The sequence below is a fragment of the Oreochromis niloticus genome, linkage group LG14 (assembly GCF_001858045.2).
Source record: "Oreochromis niloticus isolate F11D_XX linkage group LG14, O_niloticus_UMD_NMBU, whole genome shotgun sequence".
NCBI classification, from domain to species: domain Eukaryota; kingdom Metazoa; phylum Chordata; class Actinopteri; order Cichliformes; family Cichlidae; genus Oreochromis; species Oreochromis niloticus.
Window position 1 is genome coordinate 18,357,201 of NC_031979.2, and position 21,174 is coordinate 18,378,374.

The 21,174-nt window shown below is 41.8% G+C and overlaps 2 protein-coding genes across 4 annotated transcripts; both read left to right on the forward strand.

Annotated features, from left to right (window-relative positions):
• Nucleotides 1-869: 869 nt before the first annotated feature.
• On the forward strand, nucleotides 870-11,679 carry LOC102080956 (NACHT and WD repeat domain-containing protein 2). Of its 2 annotated transcripts, none has more exons than XM_005474672.4 (10): nucleotides 870-1,100; nucleotides 1,235-1,323; nucleotides 2,169-2,276; nucleotides 2,881-3,075; nucleotides 3,316-3,460; nucleotides 3,626-3,774; nucleotides 4,229-4,573; nucleotides 4,742-4,843; nucleotides 4,967-5,762; nucleotides 7,075-11,679. In XM_005474672.4, the coding sequence occupies exons 1-10, from the start codon at nucleotides 983-985 to the stop codon at nucleotides 10,179-10,181; spliced, it is 5,154 nt and encodes a 1,717-aa protein (XP_005474729.1). In that variant the 5' UTR covers nucleotides 870-982; the 3' UTR covers nucleotides 10,182-11,679. The 2 variants fall into 2 exon arrangements, with proteins under 2 accessions (XP_005474729.1, XP_005474730.1); XM_005474673.4 differs by having other exon boundaries at nucleotides 3,319-3,460.
• Nucleotides 11,680-11,683: 4 nt separating this feature from the next.
• Nucleotides 11,684-20,811, forward strand: LOC100697587 (probable E3 ubiquitin-protein ligase HERC6). Of its 2 annotated transcripts, none has more exons than XM_005474674.3 (23): nucleotides 11,684-11,943; nucleotides 12,649-12,802; nucleotides 12,907-12,983; nucleotides 13,458-13,685; nucleotides 13,782-13,873; nucleotides 13,963-14,090; nucleotides 14,311-14,465; nucleotides 14,588-14,646; nucleotides 14,744-14,835; nucleotides 14,965-15,024; nucleotides 15,131-15,227; nucleotides 15,314-15,494; nucleotides 16,851-17,002; nucleotides 17,231-17,350; nucleotides 17,482-17,580; nucleotides 17,691-17,861; nucleotides 18,118-18,258; nucleotides 18,473-18,639; nucleotides 18,807-18,873; nucleotides 18,954-19,024; nucleotides 19,191-19,374; nucleotides 19,729-19,831; nucleotides 19,916-20,811. In XM_005474674.3, the coding sequence occupies exons 1-23, from the start codon at nucleotides 11,727-11,729 to the stop codon at nucleotides 20,149-20,151; spliced, it is 3,051 nt and encodes a 1,016-aa protein (XP_005474731.1). In that variant the 5' UTR covers nucleotides 11,684-11,726; the 3' UTR covers nucleotides 20,152-20,811. The 2 variants fall into 2 exon arrangements, with proteins under 2 accessions (XP_005474731.1, XP_005474732.1); XM_005474675.3 differs by having other exon boundaries at nucleotides 14,591-14,646.
• The last annotated feature ends 363 nt before the right edge of the window (nucleotides 20,812-21,174 follow it).

Genomic DNA, 21,174 nt, shown 5'->3' on the forward strand with positions numbered 1-21,174 from the left:
AATTTAAAACTCTAGCATTACTATGTAGTGTTGCACTGGAGCACATCTTCAGGTCTCCTGTAAGAAAAGTCTTAATCTGGAAGCAAATCGATTGTTTTCCCTTTGCACGGTGGAGGTGATTTCCAAAAGGAGAAGTGAGAAGTGAAACCACAACATTTTGTGTAGCATTCATCCTGGCAAACTTAAGCATGCTGGAATTAGTTGCATTTTTAGATACGACCCTCTGCTCTTCTGCTGTTGTACGGACTAGCATTGACTTGTGACAGTGTGGTCAAGGCGACTTGGAACAGCAGCCTCTCCTTGATCTCTCTGAGATCTGATTTTTACTGGTTTTCGAACTTGTTTTGAAGTTTATGGTTTTTCAGCTTCCACAGACATTCCCGTTATACTTACTCAGTCAGTCTGTCATATATAAAATTGATGACATTTCATTGCCAGTTGCCACTTTGAAGACGGATTCGTTTCCCATCTTTAACAGTCCCTTTGGTCCGCGACAGTGTTTAATTATTTGGTATGGTTTTTATGTTTTAAATGACACTTTATTTTTCCTTATGTGGATTCGGAGCAGCACAGCTGCCGTTATTATTAACGATGTGGTGGAACAACTGGCCTCTCTCTTTAATAGACTGTTGCCATGGTGACAATATTGAGAACAGGTGCAAAAAGTCTTTCTGCATATTATTATTGGATGTACAAAAAAGAACAACAAAAAAACAAAGTTTGTATTTATTGTGTACAAATGTTAATTAATAAAAAATATGGAAAAGTTGAAAAGTTGCACGCATCGATTTTTTCAGACTGAGCGTGTTTGTGTGGATGTTTGACTAAAAGTGGGTGTGATCATGATAACACGCTCCACAGCACCCGAGGCCAAACTTCCTGAGCGGAGCTGCAGGAACATGAGACACAGCAGCAGAGACGACGCGGAGCTGCTCTCCGTTTGGGACGCGCGATAAGTTCCTGCCAGGAGTTTTCCCTCCTTATGTTTTCTTATTTGAACAGCAGCTGTTTATCAGGCATGCATACCGGAGGAAAATCCCCTTTGGATTCTGGCTTCAGCACATCCTGTGTGAAAATCTACCTGTGCTCCAACCCAGAAGGTAGGCAGTGATTCCTAATATGAAAGGCAGCCGTAATTAGGTGTGTTTTTAAAAAAATGCATGTTAGATTGTATCATGTTTGCTCGTGTCATTTGAGTTCTTGTTAAGGTGCATCCTGTTTGTGTTGTGTACAGACAGCGTGGTGGAGCGTAGAGCTCTGAGGGAGACTGTGTTCCCCAGATTCAGAGAGCACTGCAGACACTCGCTAGGACTGGATGTCAGGGTGAGCACACACTTTACTTTTTAAAAACCTTCCTACTGCATCGAAAACATGTCAGTGAAACAGTAGATGTGCTGTGCGTGTGTGAGTTGTGTTTTTCTTGGGAATTCTTTCTGTTCTTTTAAAGCCATAAATGGACTAAGGAAGGATGTGGGCACTGTTGCTTTATACATTAAAACGAGATTACTTTAATGGCATAAATGCTCACACTAATGACTTTTAGTGCTGGGAAGAGAACTAGATATGGTCCACTGGAGGACACATTGTAAACTGCTTTGCTTTAAGGTTGTTTGTAATTAAATTAAAGGTTTGGGTTTTTTTGCTCTTTATAGAAAGATCCTTGAAATGTGCATCACTTTATTAGAGAAACGAGACAGAAAACACAAAATCTCGAATCTTGAAGCTATAAAAGTAAAGTCTCATTAATATTCCGTGTTGTCCATCACAAAGACACCCATGCGTAATGTTGTTTTAACTGCCAGCGACGGGGGATGACAGTAGTAGCATTTTAGCTGCTTGCAGGTATTTGTACTTTTAGTCTTCCACCGTTTTCCCCGAGGCCACTCCTGTAAAGATGCAGTCAATAACTTGGCTTAATTATATCTGACAACAAAGAGAATGAGCAGCTGTGAGGCGACTGTCTGTGTTGGTTTTCGTTCATGTGTATTAAATAAACATTGGGACAGTTCAGTCAGCACATTGTGGTGTGTACAATCAGCAGACAGAATAAAGAACGTGATGCCTCACCCCACCTTAGACGCTTGCTCTCACTGGATCTGGGCTCAGCTTTCTTAATTTTTTATTTCCACTCCACATTTTTTAACTCTTGAGTGTGTGTTTGTTGGCAGGTGATAGACCCGTTTGAATCCAGTGATCCCAGTCGCTGGCCAGATGAAGACACCAGGCATCAGATGATACATGAATGCAGAGGAAGCTCAGCTGGACCTTTTTTACTGGTAAGTCCTTGGGTAGAATCTCAAGTGTAAACCAAACAGTAAGACTTTCAGGATCTCAGAGAGAAGTCCGCTGACCCTTACTTCACAGCACAATGACTGATGACATGCTCTAAAGGACATCAGCACCTTGCCATGTTGATACACGAGTTGTAGTCAAAGTTTTATTGTTGAATTTTATCAGTTTTTAGTATTATGAACTTTAAAAATCACTCTTTTCTGGAGTATGCTGGACTTTGCAAAGTCATCTACACTGTGCTATGTTTGTTCTGCTTTTTAAATTAAACTTGTCATCATGGCTGCAGAACAGTTCTGTCACTGAGCCGTGTCAGCAAATGGACAAAATGCTAGAAACACTTTCCAATATAAGTAAAAGACACAAAATCACACTTATAGCATCACACAATTGTCTCTTAAGCAGATGTTCTGTATAGTAATCAAACAAAAAAAATAGTAATAAAGACACACATACATGCACAGCTTACTTTTCTAACAGATGTGCTTAATACAGCAAAACAAGGTCCTTTACCAGCTTAATAAATCCTTAATACTGAACAATGCTTCCCCGTGCTGTTGTTCCTCCTTTGACCACACGGTGGTGCTGCAGGCTCTGGTAGGACATCAGTATGGCACAGCCCGTCTGCCCGCTCAGGTGGAGGTGCCAGAGCTGCAGTTGCTGCTGCAGCAGTGTCAGGAGGCCGGTGTCAGTACACAGGAGCTGGAGAAAGTCTATCAGAGGGACGAGAACACCATCCCTACGACCTACTGCCTGAGAGCTCCGCACAGACGCAGCTATTCTCTGGTAATTACAGTCGATGGTATAATTTTATGACTTTATTTTTAATTATGAACTAGAATTTTAAATAATACAAAGTAATGCGATTTCAACTTGTGTTATGCATCATGTAAAATCTTATTGAGGTTTTAGAAACATCACATTTAATCACACATTCTTTCCATATGTGAAGTAAATTGTGTTTATAGTGTATGTGAGGACGTTTTATATTTAATATGCTTTAATAAACTGGATATTTTCCCTCAGCAGCAGGAAAGAAATAAGGTGAAGGAGGAGAGCAAAACCAAGACTAAAGATGAAGAACTGAGGAAGCTGTTTCAGGCAGCTGTGAGTCTGTGTGTCCAAAGTGGCAGCATGACCCCAGAGAGAGCCAAAAGCTTCTACAGATCAGGTGAAATATACCCCACATAGCTCTGTGTGTGTGTGTCAAGTCATTTGTCATAATCCAGTGTTGTTAGTATCATGGACAGCCTGCATCTGTGCCTTGGAATATCTCCTGTAGTTGGAAGGAATTTTTGTTGTGTAAGTAAACATTTGCTTTACCACTTGTCTGCAGCCCTCGATGCAGATCTGTGTTATGCTCTGGAAAGCTGTCCTGAGAGAGACATCGCCAGACGCTGCTTGGTCTATGTCCACAAGATCTTCAATGCAAAAGCAGAGAGACAAAAGGGACCTGTGAAAATACAACTACAGTCGAAGTTGGAGGTAAAAGCCATGTGTAGTAGATGCACAACAGACCCGACAGCACGTTTCCATGCTTTTCACCATCTTTATTGACGCGGTTGCTGTACACAATCATGCGGTTGCGGCTTTCCAGTTGCCAGCCGAACATACACTCCAACAACAACTACCTTATAGCAGTCAGCACAGACTTTTAGACCCTGTGAAGTTGAGGCACACAACGATGTGTCCCACTGGTAAAGTTTCTGTGCTGCCTTTCCTCATAACAGCCATCCTTCAAGACTTTCTCCATTTGAAGCAATGCATTATCAGCCACACCATGTTTAATTATGGGAGACGTCAGGAAAAGGATAAAATTTAATCTTTCTGACCACTCTTGAAACTTTATTTTACTAAAGTGATATGTAGAAAAAAATATATATTTGGTACCCTTTTTATTTAAGTCCATTGTAAAAAGTTCCCACTTCTTTATTTCCAGGATGCCACTCTGAGTTCATCACCCACTAACGAAAAATTACTGTCAGAGCTGTGTGAGAGCTTCCTCCCTCGTCTCGTCACTTCCCGCCAACTTCTAGTCTACACCATCACCACAGAGTGCGACCGCCGCCATGGTTACACATCAGCTAGGAGGCGGGGCTATGCCGATTCTCTGTGCCAGCAGGTGTATTGTGACCTTGTGCAGATGACTGACAGTCTGAACGTTTCTCAAAGTGCAGAACCTTCTCCCTTCGGTGACGCTTTATCCCGAGAGCAGGCCGAACAGGAGCAGCTGTGTCACATCCTCAGTCGGTTTTATGACGTCATTCAGCCCGAGGAGGAAAAGGTACGGATGGTTTTAGCCTTTACAGACTCAAATATACTATTTACAGTGAAAATGCAGGCGCTTTTGTTCTGTGTGCAGTTAGAAATATTAAAACATGACATGTTTTGTATAATTCATTTTTTCCTGATTTATGCACCTGCAGCATAGCTCTGCTCTTATTGGTTGCAGGTCAGAGCCTATGTGAAGCAGAGGTACCATCAGTTCCCTCTGGTAGTGACCGGAGGCCCGTGTACAGGAAAGACGGTCCTGCTAGCACACTGCACTCAGCAGGTAGGTGGACCAAAGGGAAATTTGAAGCAGGTATATAGTGTATATATAATTTGTAATAAGAATTTGTGCCTTTTGTGTGCATATGTTTCACTGACGTTTAAAGCTATCTCTCTCTGTCCACAGATGAAGCGCTGGCTTGCAGACAGTGATCCTGTGGTGATCAGTTTTTTCTGCAACCTATCAATTAATGCTTCACCAAAGCATCTGCTGTCGAGCTTGTGTTATCAGATAGCCTGCAGATATCACAGTGACTCCTCCTCTAAGCAGGATGCTAGCCTCTGCAGTGACCTGGATGATCCTGGCAGTACCACCGACCCTAGAGAGGTCACATCAAGCTGTAGCCCATCATCTGTTTTGGATTCCCAGCATGAGCGCGGCACCAAAGAGCATGTTTCTGACTGCGAGCAAAGCTGGAGTACCGCTCAACATCCAGGTCAAAGACAGCTGGATTTTGGCAACATAAAACCCGACGCTTGTCTGTCTGAACTTAAAGAACACCTCTCATCCCTCATCAGCCACCTGCCTTCGACTGAAAAGCCTCTTGTCCTTATTCTTGATGGATTAGATCAGCTCAAAAACAACACTGGTCTTCAAATCATTGAGAGCCTCCCCAGGCCCATTCCTCCTGCTGTCAAACTCATCGTCACGGCTTCCTCCAATCGAGCACACTTCCTGCAAGCCATAAAACTACACTATGCATCTCATAGTGTAACAGAGGACATGTGGACAGGAAGGTTGTGTATACAGTTGGGACTGGTGGACAGGAAACAGAGCGTACAGATGCTGGCGTCTCTGCTGAAAGGTTCAGGAAGGAGGGTGACGTCTGGACAACAAGCTCTGGTCAACCAGGCTCTCGCTCGCTGTTGTCTGCCGCTCTACGCTCGCCTCCTTCATGCACACACCTCGCTCTGGCACTCTGGTATTACTAATACAGTAAACAAAAATTCAGTTTCTCAAAGGAATAAGTCTTGTTTTCAGAGCTACAAATGCCACACAAAGACTAAACCCACATGTGATGTGGTTCACTTACAGTCATGTGAAAAAGAGCGTTATAACTAAGTACACCCTTATTGCTTCACAGGAATAGCCAGGCGCTGCTAACCAAATACACTGATTAATTGATCATCAGCAAGTGTGAACACCTCTATAAAAGTTTGCTGGTCTGGAGTCTTACCACAATACTACAATCTCAACAGAAGTGAACGTCCTAACAAATACACCCAAAGTCAGACTGAGTGCTCAGAGAAACTGCAAAAACAAACAAACCAAAAAAACAAGATACACAAGATACATCTCAGACTCTCAGGTCTCAGTTAGCATGTTAAAAGTTAAAGTTTATGACAGTACAGTTAGAAACAGACTGGACAAATATGGTTTGCTTGGAAAGGTTACCAGGAGAAAGCCTGTTCTCTCTACAAAGACAGCAAGACTTAGCTTTGCAAAGTTACATCTGAACAAACCACAAGACTTCTGGAACAAGCACGGTGGTGGAGGTGTGGTAATAATTTGGGCTTGTTTTGGAGAAACAGGACCTGGGCACGTTGCAGTTGATTGAGTTGACCATGAATTCCTCTCTGTATTAAATACTTATGTAGCAGGACAATAATCATCATGTAGCACCAAATCTACAACAGAATGACTGGAAAAGAAAATAATAGATTTCTTGCAAACAGCCCATTCAAAGTCCTCAACCTGACTGAAATGCTGTAGCGGGATCTTAAGAGAGCTGTGCATAAATGAATGGCCACAAACCTCAATGAACGGAAGCACCATTCTCAAGAAAAAGCAGGCAGAAATTCATTCACAACTCCTGCAAGTCATCAAACTACATGATGCATCTCACAGTGCATCAAAGGATATGTGGACAGGATGCGGTCGACCAGGTTGTCACTGCCATGCTTGATTCCCACATGCACACACGACGTGAGACACTGATAAAGTCACACTTCAAGCTGTTGCTGTTAAAAGTGGTTTTTCAAGCTGCTGAATCGTGGGGTGTACTTAGTTTGTCACAAAACTGCATAGAGTCCCATGAAAGTGCTCTTTTCCACATGGCTGTGTGTGTTTTTCATAGATTTGTTTTTGAATAATAATGAAACTAGATCAGAGCACTTTTGTCTTCACAAGTTACATTTTTTGATTTACAAAAAACAAAATACCCCCCAAAAATTGTTGCAGGACAGCACAACTTGGCCTTTTAAATAATTCTCCTCTTCTCTCCTTGTCTTCAGATTCCGATGTGACTGAGTCATCTCTCCCCGATGGCGTTCATTCATCCATTTCTGCGCTCCTGGATCATCTCGAGCAGAAACATTTCTCTTCCGTCGTGGCTCGCGCCATCTCTTACCTCACCCTCTCCAGGTCTGGGCTCACAGAGGCTGAGCTTGCCGATCTGCTGTCCATTAAGGAAGACTGGCCGCACATAGGCTCTCCTTTTAAGATGACAGTCCCACAAGTCGATGTGGAGAGACTTCTTTTGGATTTAAAGAGCTTTCTTATCCAACGGAAAGTTGCAGGTTCCCTGGTTTTGTTCTGGGTGAGCAGGCATTTCAAGTTGGTCGTGGCGAAAAGGTATTTAGACGCTCCTGATGTAAGGAGAAGGCTTCATTCTCAGATGGCCGACTATTTTAGTGGACAGACGTCAGGCGTAAACAAGGATGCAGCCTTAAAAACACACACAGACACTCGGCAACCCAGCCAGCCGTTTGTCTTCACTTCAATCAAACGTGGTGGTCGGGTGAATGTGAGAAAAATCGTAGAACTGCCGTATCACCTGCAGCAGAGTGGCAGGTGGAAGGAGTTTGAGCGCATGCTCTTGCTGTCATTTGGGTTTCACCAGGCTATGCTTCGAGCTGGTCTTCTTGGAGATCTGCTAGCTATGTTGGAGGCTGAAGAGGAGTCATCTCAGGTTAAGTTTGTAAGAGAAAGACTGCTACTAGCAAGCACATTGAAGTCTTCTGCTTGCTTCCTGCAGAGCTCACCTCTGCAGCTGCCTGCAGTGATGGAGACAAACCTCCTCCCCTATCTGGAGGTCTTTCCTGCTCTCGAGGGTTATGTCAGGGAAATCAAGGAAGGGAGAGGAAGTGGATTAGGAATAGCACTTTGCCCCAGTCCTCCCCGTGTTCCCCACATTCAGTACTTAAAGTATGATGACATAAATAAGGACGTTTGTGTCAGAGAGATCGCCGGTACAAAGTGCGGGGTTGTTGCCGAGATCACGGATGATGGCTCTGCTTGGATTTGGAAAGGGTGTGGATATGATGTAGCCAAACTGTCACTCAGATGCGAGGAGACAGAGTTAAAGTTTGCAGGCGTGAAGAGCAGCGGTCCATTCCTCCTGCTTTCCACAAGCTGCAGCAAGCTTTTCGTGTGGGATGTGGAAGGCCCAGAAAAGTTTCTCGAGGTCAAAGACCCTTTTAAAAACACGTGCGAGTCTAGCGAAACGCCCAGCAACATCGAGGGATTCGCCGCACATCAGAAAACGCTGTCCGTGTGGTGGAAAGATGAGAGTTTTGTGAGCGTGTTTGACATCTCCAGTGAAACCCTAACTCATTTCCAGTGTCAGAGCCCTGTGACCTGTTCAGTGTTCTCCTCTGATGGGTTTTTCATGTACTGTGGCCAGGAGGAAGGCACAGTGTCCGTATTTGACATGAAATCCAGCAGTCTGCTTAGCACCTGCTCAAACTCAAACCACAGCGCTGTTACGCTGATCATCCTCCATGAAGACAAGAGGGAAATGGCATGTGTTGACAGGACTGGAAGTGTAGCTTTATGGGATGTGGCAGCCGATGCACAACCACCCAGACTTGTGAAAGAAAGTTTCACTCAGGGTTACTCTACTAACATACTCAGTACAGATTATTCCAGTGAAATCAATACTCTTTTGATGTGTCAAGCCCATCAGGCTTCACTCTGGGATACTTGTAACTGGGAGCTGTGGGACCAGTTCTTGGCTCCACAGGGAAGAGCCTTCACTCAAGCTGTGCTCTCCCAGGATGGCCATCTTTTCCTGGCTTTGTTAGACACCTGCACCTTTGTCTTGGTGTGGAGGGTCAGCAGTGGGGAGTGTGTCCTCTCCTTAGAAACAAACAAGCAGCCACACACACTCCTCAAAATGGCCTCAGATGTCATTTGTGTCAGTCACGATGGCTGCCTGACAGTGTGGGACTCTGAGATGATTGATGCTGCAGGAAGTGCACAGAAAATGGGCGGTGGAGTGAAGGAGGTGGTGGTGGAGCAAACAGGCGTGTGGTTCTACACCAGAGATGGGTCGGAGAAGGTGTGGAAGTGGAGTCTAGACACGGGACTTCCACATGTTAACTTCCTGCATATTGGGCCTGTGGAAAAGCTGCAGCTTTCCCCAAACGGCATCCACCTGGTGTCACTCTCGGCTGGGGATATTTACGTGTGGCGGACGGAAACAGGTGAAAATATCCTCCGCATCGGTGGCAGCAGAGCTAGAGACATCCTGATCACCCCTAATAACAACTTTGGAGTGAGCATTTCTGAGCGAGGCCTCTCGCGAGTTTTCAAGATTGCACAAGGAAATATCGTATGCAGCATCCACCCATACCTATCTGACGCTCAGGTTTCACCTGAGAGCACCTACCTGCTCGGCTGTTGCCATGGAGACCTGCTGGCTGCCAGTCTGTGGTCGGGCTCGATTAGCAAGCGTTTCTCCTGCGTGGAAAGCTCTGAGGAGGTTGTCGCTTTCCAAACTCTTTCACAGCACCCAGAATTTGTGGTTGTGATGGCGGCCTCGGGGACGGTGTACACGTGGAAGGTGGCAGAGGAGACTGTGTGCTGGCACTTTCAGCTGCCACACATGTTTCACTGTCAGCCTGAGGACTTCCAAATGTCCTCCAATGGCAGCTATGCACTGCTGTCTATTGACAGCGGCGCCATTAACCTCTTAAATCTGTCTCGAGTCACACTGTGCTCATTCAAAGTCGAGGGTCCTGTCATTAAAGCCTGCCTGGACAAAACTGGACGCTATGTTGCTTACATAACCACGCCCTCCGGGCTGGAGGACGGCTGTGACTGCTACCTGCATGCGAGGCCCATCCTCCAAGTCATGCGACTTTCAGATGGGGAGAGATTAGGAGCTGTGCATCTGTCTAAGAATCCACTAGCTCTGGTTATTTGTGAGCAGCACTGTGTGTTTGTGGGCTTTGGGGACGGGTCTGTAGGTGTGTACTACATTTCAGATGTCACAGTCGATGAGGATGAGCCAATCAGGTGCTGGGAAGATCCTAGCGGTCAGCTGAAGCAGTGTCCCTTTGACAGGATGCCATTCAGCTGGTTTCCTCAAGACACACCAAATGTTACATGGCCTTAAGATTATTATATGATTCTGGACAAAGAATGTGCAAATTTTAATATTAGACAAAGATAATCTGAGTCAATACAAAATGCAGCTTTTAATTGACAATTTCATTTATTGAGGGAAAACAGCTATCCAAATATACATGGCCCTGTGAGAAATAGTAATTCCCCCCTTGTTAAATCGTAAATTTACCAGCCCTGATTACTACCAGACCTGCTGAATTAAGAAATCACTTAAACAGAACCTGTCTGACAAAGTAAAGAAGGTTTAAAGATCCCAAAAAGCAAAGAAACTTCAGAAAACATAGTCACTGACATCTATCAGTCTAGAAAGGGCATTCGGACTAACACAGAGATACATCATCCACAGCAGTGAACCGTTGAAGGAGTGGACGACCTACCAATGACTCATCCAGGAAGTCACAAGACACAAACCCCACCTTTCACAAACTTTTCGTGGGATGCAGAAGGCTCAGAAAGGTTTCTTGAGGTCAAAGATCCCTTTAAAAACACGTGCGAGTCGAGCGAAACACCCAGGAACATCGAGGGATTCGTCGCACATCAGAAAAAGCTGTCTGTGTGGTGGAAAGATGAGATGTTATGACAAAGGGTCGTCTCACATTTACCAAAGAACGTCTCGATGATCCTCAAGACTTTTTGGAACATGTTCTGTGGACTGATGAGACAAAAGCTGAACTTTTTAAAAGGTTTGATCTGGTGTAAAACTAACACAACACATAAAAAAAGAACATCAAACCACAGTTTGTGGTAGTGTCATGGTGTGGGGCTGCTTTGCTGCTTCAGGATCTGGACGAGTCACTGTAACTGATGAAACTATGAATTCTGTTGTTACCAATTAATAGGTTAACTTTTTCACACAGGGCCAGATAGATCACACAATGAAGAGCGTCATATTATAAATTCTTGTATGTACATAATACTTTAAACTATATATATATAGATGTATAAATATTAAACATATGTTTGGTGTATGCTGGCACAGGCAGGAGGTTTGCTGCATTTATCTAAAACCAAACTGTCTGATAAATCTCTTTTTGTGTGTATTTTGTAAACACAACAGCACTTTGGCATGACTGCATCATGGTTTGTATTCCCAATAACTGCTGTTCTCTTAAATAAAATTAAAAATAATTTATAAATAGCTGCTCTGTGCTAAAAGAACTTATTGTTACTGAAAGTATACACAGTAGTTTATTTATTTGGTACCATCTTCCTCCACATTCATTCGTGATGCCTTCAAGTTCAACCTCGTAAAGTGGAGCACTTATTGGTTTTGCATTAGCTGCTTTTGGAAAGAACAAATTGTGTACCCTGAAGCCTAGAAATCTTTACTATATTAGTTAATTAATTAAATAATCGCATTAATTACAGTTTTAGACTCTTTAGCCCTTATGAAAAAAACATACAATATGCTACTGAATGATCGATTTCTTTACGAGGTGACTGTAATATCTCCGACAACCCTCGAAGGCAGCATCAGCTGAGCTAAATTGCAGCACAGAGCCCATAACGTCCTCATTTGAGACCAGGTGGAGACATGCAGCTGTTCTGTTGGGGAGACAGCTCCAGCGGACAGTTCGGGCCACAGGCGGCCCCCAGCCCCGTGTCCTGGACCGTCCCCGGGGTTATAACTAAGATCTGCTGTGGGGATCGGCACACTTTATTTCTTAATGCAGACGGGAACGTGCTGTCATGTGGACACAACTCTCAGGGACAACTTGGACGACAGAAGAAAAAAAATGGAAAGATCATAGGTGAGTAGGCTGTTTAGCTGTTTTCCTTTAAAGGAAACAAAATACGTGGAATAAAACAAAATATAATTTTATTATTTAAATAATTGTTTTCTTAGTTTCTTTTCACGGGTATATTTATTTAAGGTGGGATTTGACCGTGTGGTGCAGGCGTTTAATCAGATACTGCGTCCTTAAGAAGCGATAAATATAATCATCTCTTGAACACTTACTGCCTAAAAAAACTAAATGCGTCAAGTTTCAGTTTCGTTTCAGTGCTGTCGGTGCAGACAACGAAAGTTAAAACCTAAGAAATCTCAGTGTTGCTTTCAGAGTTTCTAGATGTAGCAAGAAATATGAAATATGACAGAAGCACGAACACGGACAGTCATATAAATCACGTGCAAAATGTAAGAAATACATAACAGACAGGTTTATATTATTATCTCATATTATATATTTTTTGATACATTAGCATGTATATTGTATGCATGTATGTATGTATTGTGAAACCTAGAAGCTATAACTGGATTGAACCCAGAGAAAGTGCAGGTAAGTAAGGTGAGCTGTTTGCTGCTTTGCAACACTATAAATGAGCAGCTTTGCACAGGTTTTAGCGGATGTCCCAAACTTCCCTGTTTGTCTTTGTTTATCATTAAGTTCTCATTAGGCTGAAGTTATTATGGTCAGACATGTAATGTGTGTGCAATTTCTCTCGTTCTTTCTAAGCTCAAGTGGAGGCGCTGGGCAGTGTGGTGGCGATGGCTTGCGGTCAGGACCACTGTCTGGCTGTGAGTGCATCTGGACACGTTTTCTCCTGGGGGGCAGGAGAGGATGGACAGCTAGGGTTGTTACCAACACCTTCAAGCAGTCACAGACCAAGGTAATCACTCATTCAGTGACACGTGAATAAATACGCACATGTATCACTGACTTGTTCAAAGCTTTTTGCCACATTTTTACCAATTGTTGTCCATCATCATGCAGCAAGGTGCCTATCCCACTGCCCATACCGATAATTCAAGTTGCTTGTGGAAACTCCCATTCCCTGGCCCTGACTAAAGGTAAGACACAACTTTGTGTGTTCATATGGAACAAGGGGAATTACAGTTTTCCCCACACATGATAAATGATGATGAATTTTTCCTTTTTTAAAGTGTCTTTATCCGTGTTGTAAAACCAGTTTGCCCTACAAGTGTGATGTATATTGTTTCACGTAGCTGACACTATTTGAAGATATTTCATTGGCCAGAGGCTCATTTGGCAAAGAGAGTTAGTCCATTTAAACTCCAGCACTTTATCCAGCAGTATATCAATAAAAAGGTCATGACTGCACCTGAATTTCTAATTTGTTTTACATAATTCTCACTTATATAATATATCCATGCATCCTATTTATTCTACTTCTAATCTATGTAAACTATTCTGTGGTGATTGAGGAATAATAATTTGTTAAACTAAATTAATGATTAGTGTTTTGTTTTTGTTTTTAAAGGTGTTAATTGAACATTTTAAAAACACTTTTCACCTCTCTCCAGGAGGCGATGTCTTCTCGTGGGGTTTAAACAGTCATGGTCAGCTGGGCCTGGGGAAGGAGGTGCCGGTGCAGCATACACCCGTCATAATTTGTGCTTTGGCTGGAGTAGCAGTAACCCAGATTGCAGCAGGAGGGACCCACAGTCTGTTCCTCACCCTCGCAGACCTGGTGTACTGCTGTGGGGCCAATAAATGTGGTCAGCTCGGGGTTAACAGGGTGGATGAGAAAGGTAGAGCAAGCTAGTGACTCATAAACTTCGTGTATATGTGTGTGGCATCATTTTGAAATAAAGCACTCTACTTTTTATCTGTTTCTACTTTAACAGGCAGGTTCAACATCTGCATGGTGCCTGCGCTCAGACCGCTAAGTGTCTCCTTCATAAGCTGTGGAGAGTCGCACTCTGCTGTGCTGACAAAGGTATGACTTCACTGGTTCATCCAGGTGAATCATTGATTAACAGTCAAAGTAAAAACTACGGTTTTATCATACGATGCTGTGCTTTGCAGGACGGTAAAGTTTACACTTTTGGAGACGGAAGCCAAGGTCAGCTCGGTCACAGCACCTCTGCTAATGAAGTGAAGCCCAAACTGGTTGCAGGTCTGGATGGTCCTGCTTCCCAGATTGCATGTGGCAGGTAAAAACCGGGATGTTTTGTTTTTAAGCACTACCATGGCTACCATCATGATCATTTATAGCGTTTCACAGTCTGTGTGCTGAAGATCCCCGTTGTGTTGTATTGTCAATGTCAACGCACCTAACCATAGAGAAAAGTGCTTGGGTGAATGAGGTGTGTCTGATAAAGCAGTTTGAGTGCTATATAATACCCACTCCATGGACTGTTTTTGGTCTGCCAGGCATCACACTCTGGTTTTGGGCTCTTCTGGTCAGCTCTGGGCTTTTGGCAGTGGAGCTAAAGGTCAAACTGGAAATGGGCACAATGATAGCTGCCTGACTCCCACTCTGGTTCAGTTTCCATGGACCACTGACGATACAGCAGCCATGCCCAGTGGTATGTATGTGCGTTAGATTTTGCTAGTATGATTAATAGTTTAGAATCTCGATTGTAAATTAAGGTTATGTGCTTTATAAATTTTGAAATATTTAGATGAAATTGTTTGATTTTTGTTTAAGCAGACTTGAAAATAGCTGCTGGGTGGAACACCAACTTTGCTTACTCTTCACCTGCAAAGGTAATAAAAACACTTACAGCTTTAACTGCTCACAGAAAACTTAAAAAAAGGAAACGCGTCATCCTGCCTGCTCACTTCTTCTCTCTTTTATTTTAAGAACTCGGTTCACAAACAGATAACTGGACGTCTTGATGAGACAAAACTCCAAGAATGGCTGATGATGGAGCACGGTAATGTGGAGGCAAAAAGGTAATTCATCATCACTCTGTGATTTTAAGATTTATGTGACTGCAGTTTTAATATTATTTATATTAAATATATGTTCCAGATCTTCACTGTCTCTTAGTCTCTGCTGATGTTTCTTTCTCTTTGCGACAGAGAAATAGGATCGATGTTTCTGACAAGTTCAAGTCTTGTTGCAAGTTTCACAAAAGCCAAGTAAGTCCTTCACTGATGGTTTTGTCTGGGTTGGGGTTAATCTAGAAATGTAAGATTTAAGGACTGAGTGGTTGGTGATGCCGCTCACCTCTCTGTTTGATATCAGTGGGTTTCCACTGGAAGCAGGCGACTTAACCGTGGACCTGGAGGCCGCTAACCGAGCTTTCGACCAGCTGTTCACAAGACAGTGGATCAAACAATCAGTTAAGAACATCCTTTAAACAATTTGAGATATGACGATTTTTTTTTTAACTTGTGATCTCATACAGTAGGTCTCCTTTCCATACAGGTAAACTTGGTCCCTGTGTGCGACTTGCTTTACTTGTCAAGAACTGCATTAAAATCTCCAGAGATCATCCTGATTCTTCTGACCTGCCCACTTCTTCAAGAGGACTCTAATGTCATGAATGCAGTTATCTCTGTGGCCATCACTATAGCAGAGATGTCGGAGAAGACTCTGGAAACATTAAGTAAATAACGTTTGTCACAAGATTGGAGAACAAGCTTGTTAGTCAACCACTCATCAGGTTTATGCTGTAAATGCTTTAAATCAGTGGTCCCCAACCTTTTTTTTTTGCCACAGACCGGTTTAATGTCAGACAATATTTTCATGGACCGGCCTTTAAGGTGTTGCGGATAAATACAACAAAATAAAATGATACGGCCAAGACAAAAACGGTGGTATTTTGTAAATACTTTTAAATACCCTTAATGCTCCCTGGTCGCTATGGTAACGTGTAAATATTTATTTCAAAATAAGACGCACAAATACAAAAAACAAATATAAAGTACATGAAAATATATAATTCCCCATAACACTGGGGAATTAAGTCCCCCCAGACTGGAGCTCAGTCTGGGGGGAGTTATTTTTTTTCTCCTTATCTTTCCTCATGTTGTGCTTTTCCATGTTATACCCCTCTGACCTGTCTTCCCCATGTGATGTTTGTGTAATTTATGTATGGTCGGAAGGGTAAGACGGCGCTGGCACGGCTGGCAGCCTTAATCCAATTTCCCTCGGGATGAATAAAGTATGATCAATCAATCAATCAACACTAAATCAGTAAGAGCCCTGTGCTTGTTTCCCTGCAATGAGACGATCCTACCTGGGAGTAATGGGGGGCAATGACACCCAAAGTGTGTTGCTTATGCTCAGTCTGCTCCGAGTTTTGTTTTGGTAGCTGTAACTGCAGAAATCCCCGCTTCACACTGTTCAGTCGGATTAAAAAAAACGAAAATAATGTAAGTTTTTTTTTTTTTTTCTGTGTGGCCTGGTACCAAAAAAAATAAATAAATTTATTCATAACACACGGGAAAAGATCCAGGGAAACAGAGTTAACGATAAAAACCATGAAAACCGTAAATTGCACACCCGAGCCTCAACTCTCGCGGCCGGGTACCAAACAACTCCTGTAATGGTTAATCTGCCAGGATGTACAAACTCTTTAATTAAAATGAATTTTTTAATGTTAAAATGTAAGTACTGTTGTTAACCATGAGTTTTCAAATTTAGCATTTAATGAAACAGCAGTTGTTGTAGTTGAATGTTAAATTCGGTTTATATGCATAAAAAGTAACAACATATGACAGGCGGTCTAATAAATTGGTTTAGCCCAGTATAATGATCGAGTTTACTGTGATAACTCACAAATTTTAAAAGTATTTATTAAATGTAAGACACTGTTTTGTTTTAAAATCTCTTCAGTTTGTATAATAAGTTTTTTGGGTTTTTTTTTATTGCTAAATAATAGTTTTGGAGATGTTAGCAATCCAATTTATGCAGTGTAAACTTAATATTTCTTTGTATTTTTTTTGTGTGTGTTCTGCAGGAAAGTGGTGGAGTTCACTGCCCCCCTCGATACTGATGAAGCACATCATGGTCTTCAAAAACGCTCTCGCCTTCATGCTAAAGAATGGCCTCTTAGAAACACACAACCCAGGAGTCAAATTCTTCCTGGAAGCCCTCAAGCTGCTATACAAAGTCAGTGCTGTGTGCTTTACTTCTGTTTTTTAATGACTGTTAGATTTTGGGTATAATTATGAAATATTGGTTTCAATTAACAGATCAACTGGAATCTCTTGTTAGTAAAATATGATCAGTTCTAATAATTGAAAATCTTAAACCTGGGATAGAAAAACTGTTAAAAATCCGTTAACAAATGACAATATTGTTTCTGTTTTCTTGATATAAAAATGTTTTTTTTTCCAGGCAAACAAAGCTGGAAAGTCCTACAAAGTCCCACTGAGCACCTTTTATGTAGAAGAAATCACCAATGCTGTGCAGCCTGAAGTGGACATCATGCTTTGGTGGCAATTTTCCAAAAAGGAGGTAAAAACAAACAGTACAGTAAACTCAAGTGCTTCAAATAAACAATGTGTCCATTTGTCCAGTATGGATTTCAATTTCTGTCAGACTGCTTTTTACTGATATTCATTATTAAATGACTGATTGTCTTAAAGGATGACGTGAATACACCAGCCATATTCTCCCGCTACCCATTCCTTTTGACCCTGCTTCACAAAGTTGCCATATTTAACATCTATGCAGCCACAGTGAAGGTAGACTGTGCATTCAGATTTCATCCTTTTTTAACCATCTGCAATTACACAGGAACTGATTTCTATCTTTCAGCAGATTTCTTTGTAATTGGGGTTTTTTGCACTTACAGGATGTGCATCGATTTGCTCATCGAGTAGCGTTGGTGCCCGATCAACCGCACGCACCAGACTCTCCACCTGCCCCAGTCTTCCAGCTAACCCTGAGACGAACTCACCTGGTCGAGGACACCTTCAGACAGCTCGGTGCAGCCGACCACTGTGCCTTCCAAAGGGAGCTTTTGGTAAATATGAAACTTTACTTTTACTAGATTGCTAGGGTTAGCACTGTTGGCCAGCAGTGTTTCGTTAGTGTAAAAGAGGACCCAAGTGTTTAGATGAATGCCCATAAAATTACCTCAGTAACTTTAAAACCCTGCAACCCTGATATCGATAAGCAGAAGAGAATGGATGGATGAGTGGATCGAGGATTAACCTAACTGCTCTATAAAATCACGAGTTGCAGGAACTAATAGAAAAATGATTTTTTTTCTGTCCTAGGTGCTGTTTGTGGAGGACAGGAAGGAAACAAATGTCAACAAAAGGGACTTTTTCCTGCATGTGTTTGATGAGCTGATGGCTCCAGAATCTAAAATGTTCATCTATAACGAGAGCCAGACTGTGGCCTGGTTCCCTCCCAAGGTAATACCAATGTGCTGCTTTAAAAAAAACAATAAATGATATATGGTTGTTTAAAAAAAAAAAAAAGTTAAATAAAATAATGTTAGATGCATTGCTTTATGCATGCTGAACTAAAACAACTGGAAATATATGTCAAAATATGACTTCAGATGTAAAAAGATGTAAAATTGAGTTTTTCTGTATCACAATTTATTTTTATTCACCAACCAAACAGCCAAAAGTAGAGGAGAAGACTTACTTCCTGTTTGGCGTTCTGTGTGGCCTGGCTCTCTACAACCACAACATTATCCACCTGCGCTTCCCACAAGCTCTGTTCAAGAAGCTGCTCAGGGTCAAACCTACGCTGGACGACATGAAGGAGTTTGACCCTGTGCTGGCAGAGTAAGACAGACTTTAAAAACACACAAGTGAAACATGTTCTTTCTCACATGACATGACAAAAGAAATTTATTGATACATAGATATTTCCCGTGCATTTAACCTCAAATAGACTGAAAATAGTGCTAACAACAGTATCAAAACATTCATCAGTGCTTTTGTGCCTTTAGGTCTTGGAGGATCATGCTAGAGGACTACACCCCTGATGTTGTTCAAACGCTGGACACTACTTTCACTGTAAGTTTACTAACTCATGTGTTTCGTGTCTGTTTTTCTTTCATACTTTTTTCACCTGACAGAGTGATTATCTGTGGTAGGTGTCCTGGGCTGGTGAGACAGTTGAGCTTGATCCAAATGAACCAGGAAAACTTGTCACCGGGTCAAACAGGTGTGTATAAACAGTCTACACAGCACTCCTTTTCTGCCATCTAACAGCTACATCCACACTGTGCTCCCTTCTTTATAGTTGCAACATGCCATTACACTGGCTGGGATATTGCCAACACTATAAATCAGTACATGTATACTTTTCAATGGTTTTTTTTCATCAATAGGAAAGAATACGTAGCTGCCTTTGTGAACTACGTCTTCAACAAATCAGTGGAGAGAGTGTTTGACGAGTTCAAGAGAGGGTTTTTCAAAGTGTGCAACATGGACGTGGTGGACTTCTTCCAGCCAGAGGAGCTGCAAGCAGTGATGGTGGGCCAAGAAAACTACGACTGGGAGGTGTTCAAGAAGGTGAGGAGATATAAACTTGAAGAGATCCAGGAATATTGATGCTAAGATTTTTATTCATAATCTGATTTTCTTTAATTGATTTCATTTAAGTTTAGTGCGCTATGCTATGAATTCCCTAAAACACCTGAACCATATGTGTCACCATAGTTTAGTTTGACCAAAAGAATACAAAAGAATAGCTGACTGTGTGCAGACTTGCAATGTAACATAAATCAGGAATTAAATTTAAAGCTTGCACTCTGCTTATGAAATTAGCAGAGTGACACAACTGACACCTAGTCTGGAGTCGGTGGGATAAAAAAATGTAAATGACACAGATATTTCATATATTCTTATTTTGATGTTCCCAAACAGAACACAGTTTATGAAGGCGAATACCATGATGAGCATCCAAATATACAGGTCTTCTGGGAGGTGTTTGAGAGCCTGACAGCAGAGGAAAAGAAAAAGTTCCTTTGTAAGTATTTCATCATTAGGCTTGCTGTCATTTCCATTTACGTCTATCAGTTTTAGCTTACTTGACATTTTCTTTCGTCCTCAGTGTTTCTCACAGGCAGTGATCGCGTACCCTTCCTGGGAATGGAGAGCATCAAGATGAGAGTGGCTGTGCTGCCCGATGCTTCTGAACGCCATTTGCCTGAATCGCTTACCTGCCATTTCCTGTTGTTACTGCCCATCTACAGGAGATACCCAGTCGAGAGGACGATGCGCACAAGGCTTCTCAAGGCTATCAATCACAACAGAGGCTTCTGGAAGAAGCGACGCACCACAGAGTGAAGCAGCAGGGGTTTCGTTGTAAAGAGCCCACCTTAGCATTGGCTATTTTTCAGCTCTTCTTGCTTTACAATCTGTGCGATTAATTTTGAGTGATATTTTTTATTGTTATTACAATTTTTTTGTGCTTTTAAAATGAACACAAGCTTAAATCTTCAATAAATACAGTGCTTAGCAAATTTCTTACACCGCCCAGTTTATGGATTTAAACCACTGTATTGGTAATTAACAAAATAATGTTTTAATGGTTCTGTAGTGGTTAATCCACCACTGTGGACAAGCGCTCAAAATTGTGATTTGTAATGCTACAATATAACCATTGTTATCTGTGAATTTTCAGATTCACAGTTTTGCAAATAAGCGTCAAGTTTATTTATTTATTTTATTTAGTGTCAGGGGTTGAATTGTATTCTCAGAGAAGTCCTGTGTGCCCGCTCAAATTTGGGTAAAAAAACATGAACCCACTTTGTTGTCTGCCAAAGAAATAACAGTATAACATTTAGTTGTAAACAAGTTTTTGACAGATTTCTATAATATTTGTGTAAGAAATTTGTTAAACACTGTATGTCATACATACTTAGAACATACTTGGATTAGGAAATCACCTTTTCTTGCATTTGTACCTAGTAAATCATTTTAATAAATTCTCTGCTATGCTGCCTAGTAGTTTATTATTATTTTTTGTATTATTACCACTTCTCTGGAGATGTGTTACACTCTGACAGTGACACCTTAGGACACTATATAACAGTACAATAACAGTACCTTCATTACAGTCAATTTACATGGTTACAATAATAAAACTGAAAATGATAAATTACTTGACTCCTTAGAAGAAAGAATTATCTTCTGGCTCTCCAAATACACAAACTAAATCCTCTTAATTGGTGGAGACTTTAACATAGCTTTAACATCGCTTTAGATAATACGGTTGATAGATGGCCTCCAGGGCAGCGGTCTTCATACAGTACAAACTTATTAAATTTTCCCATGAAATTTTTTGTTGTGGATATTTGGAGAGGAAAA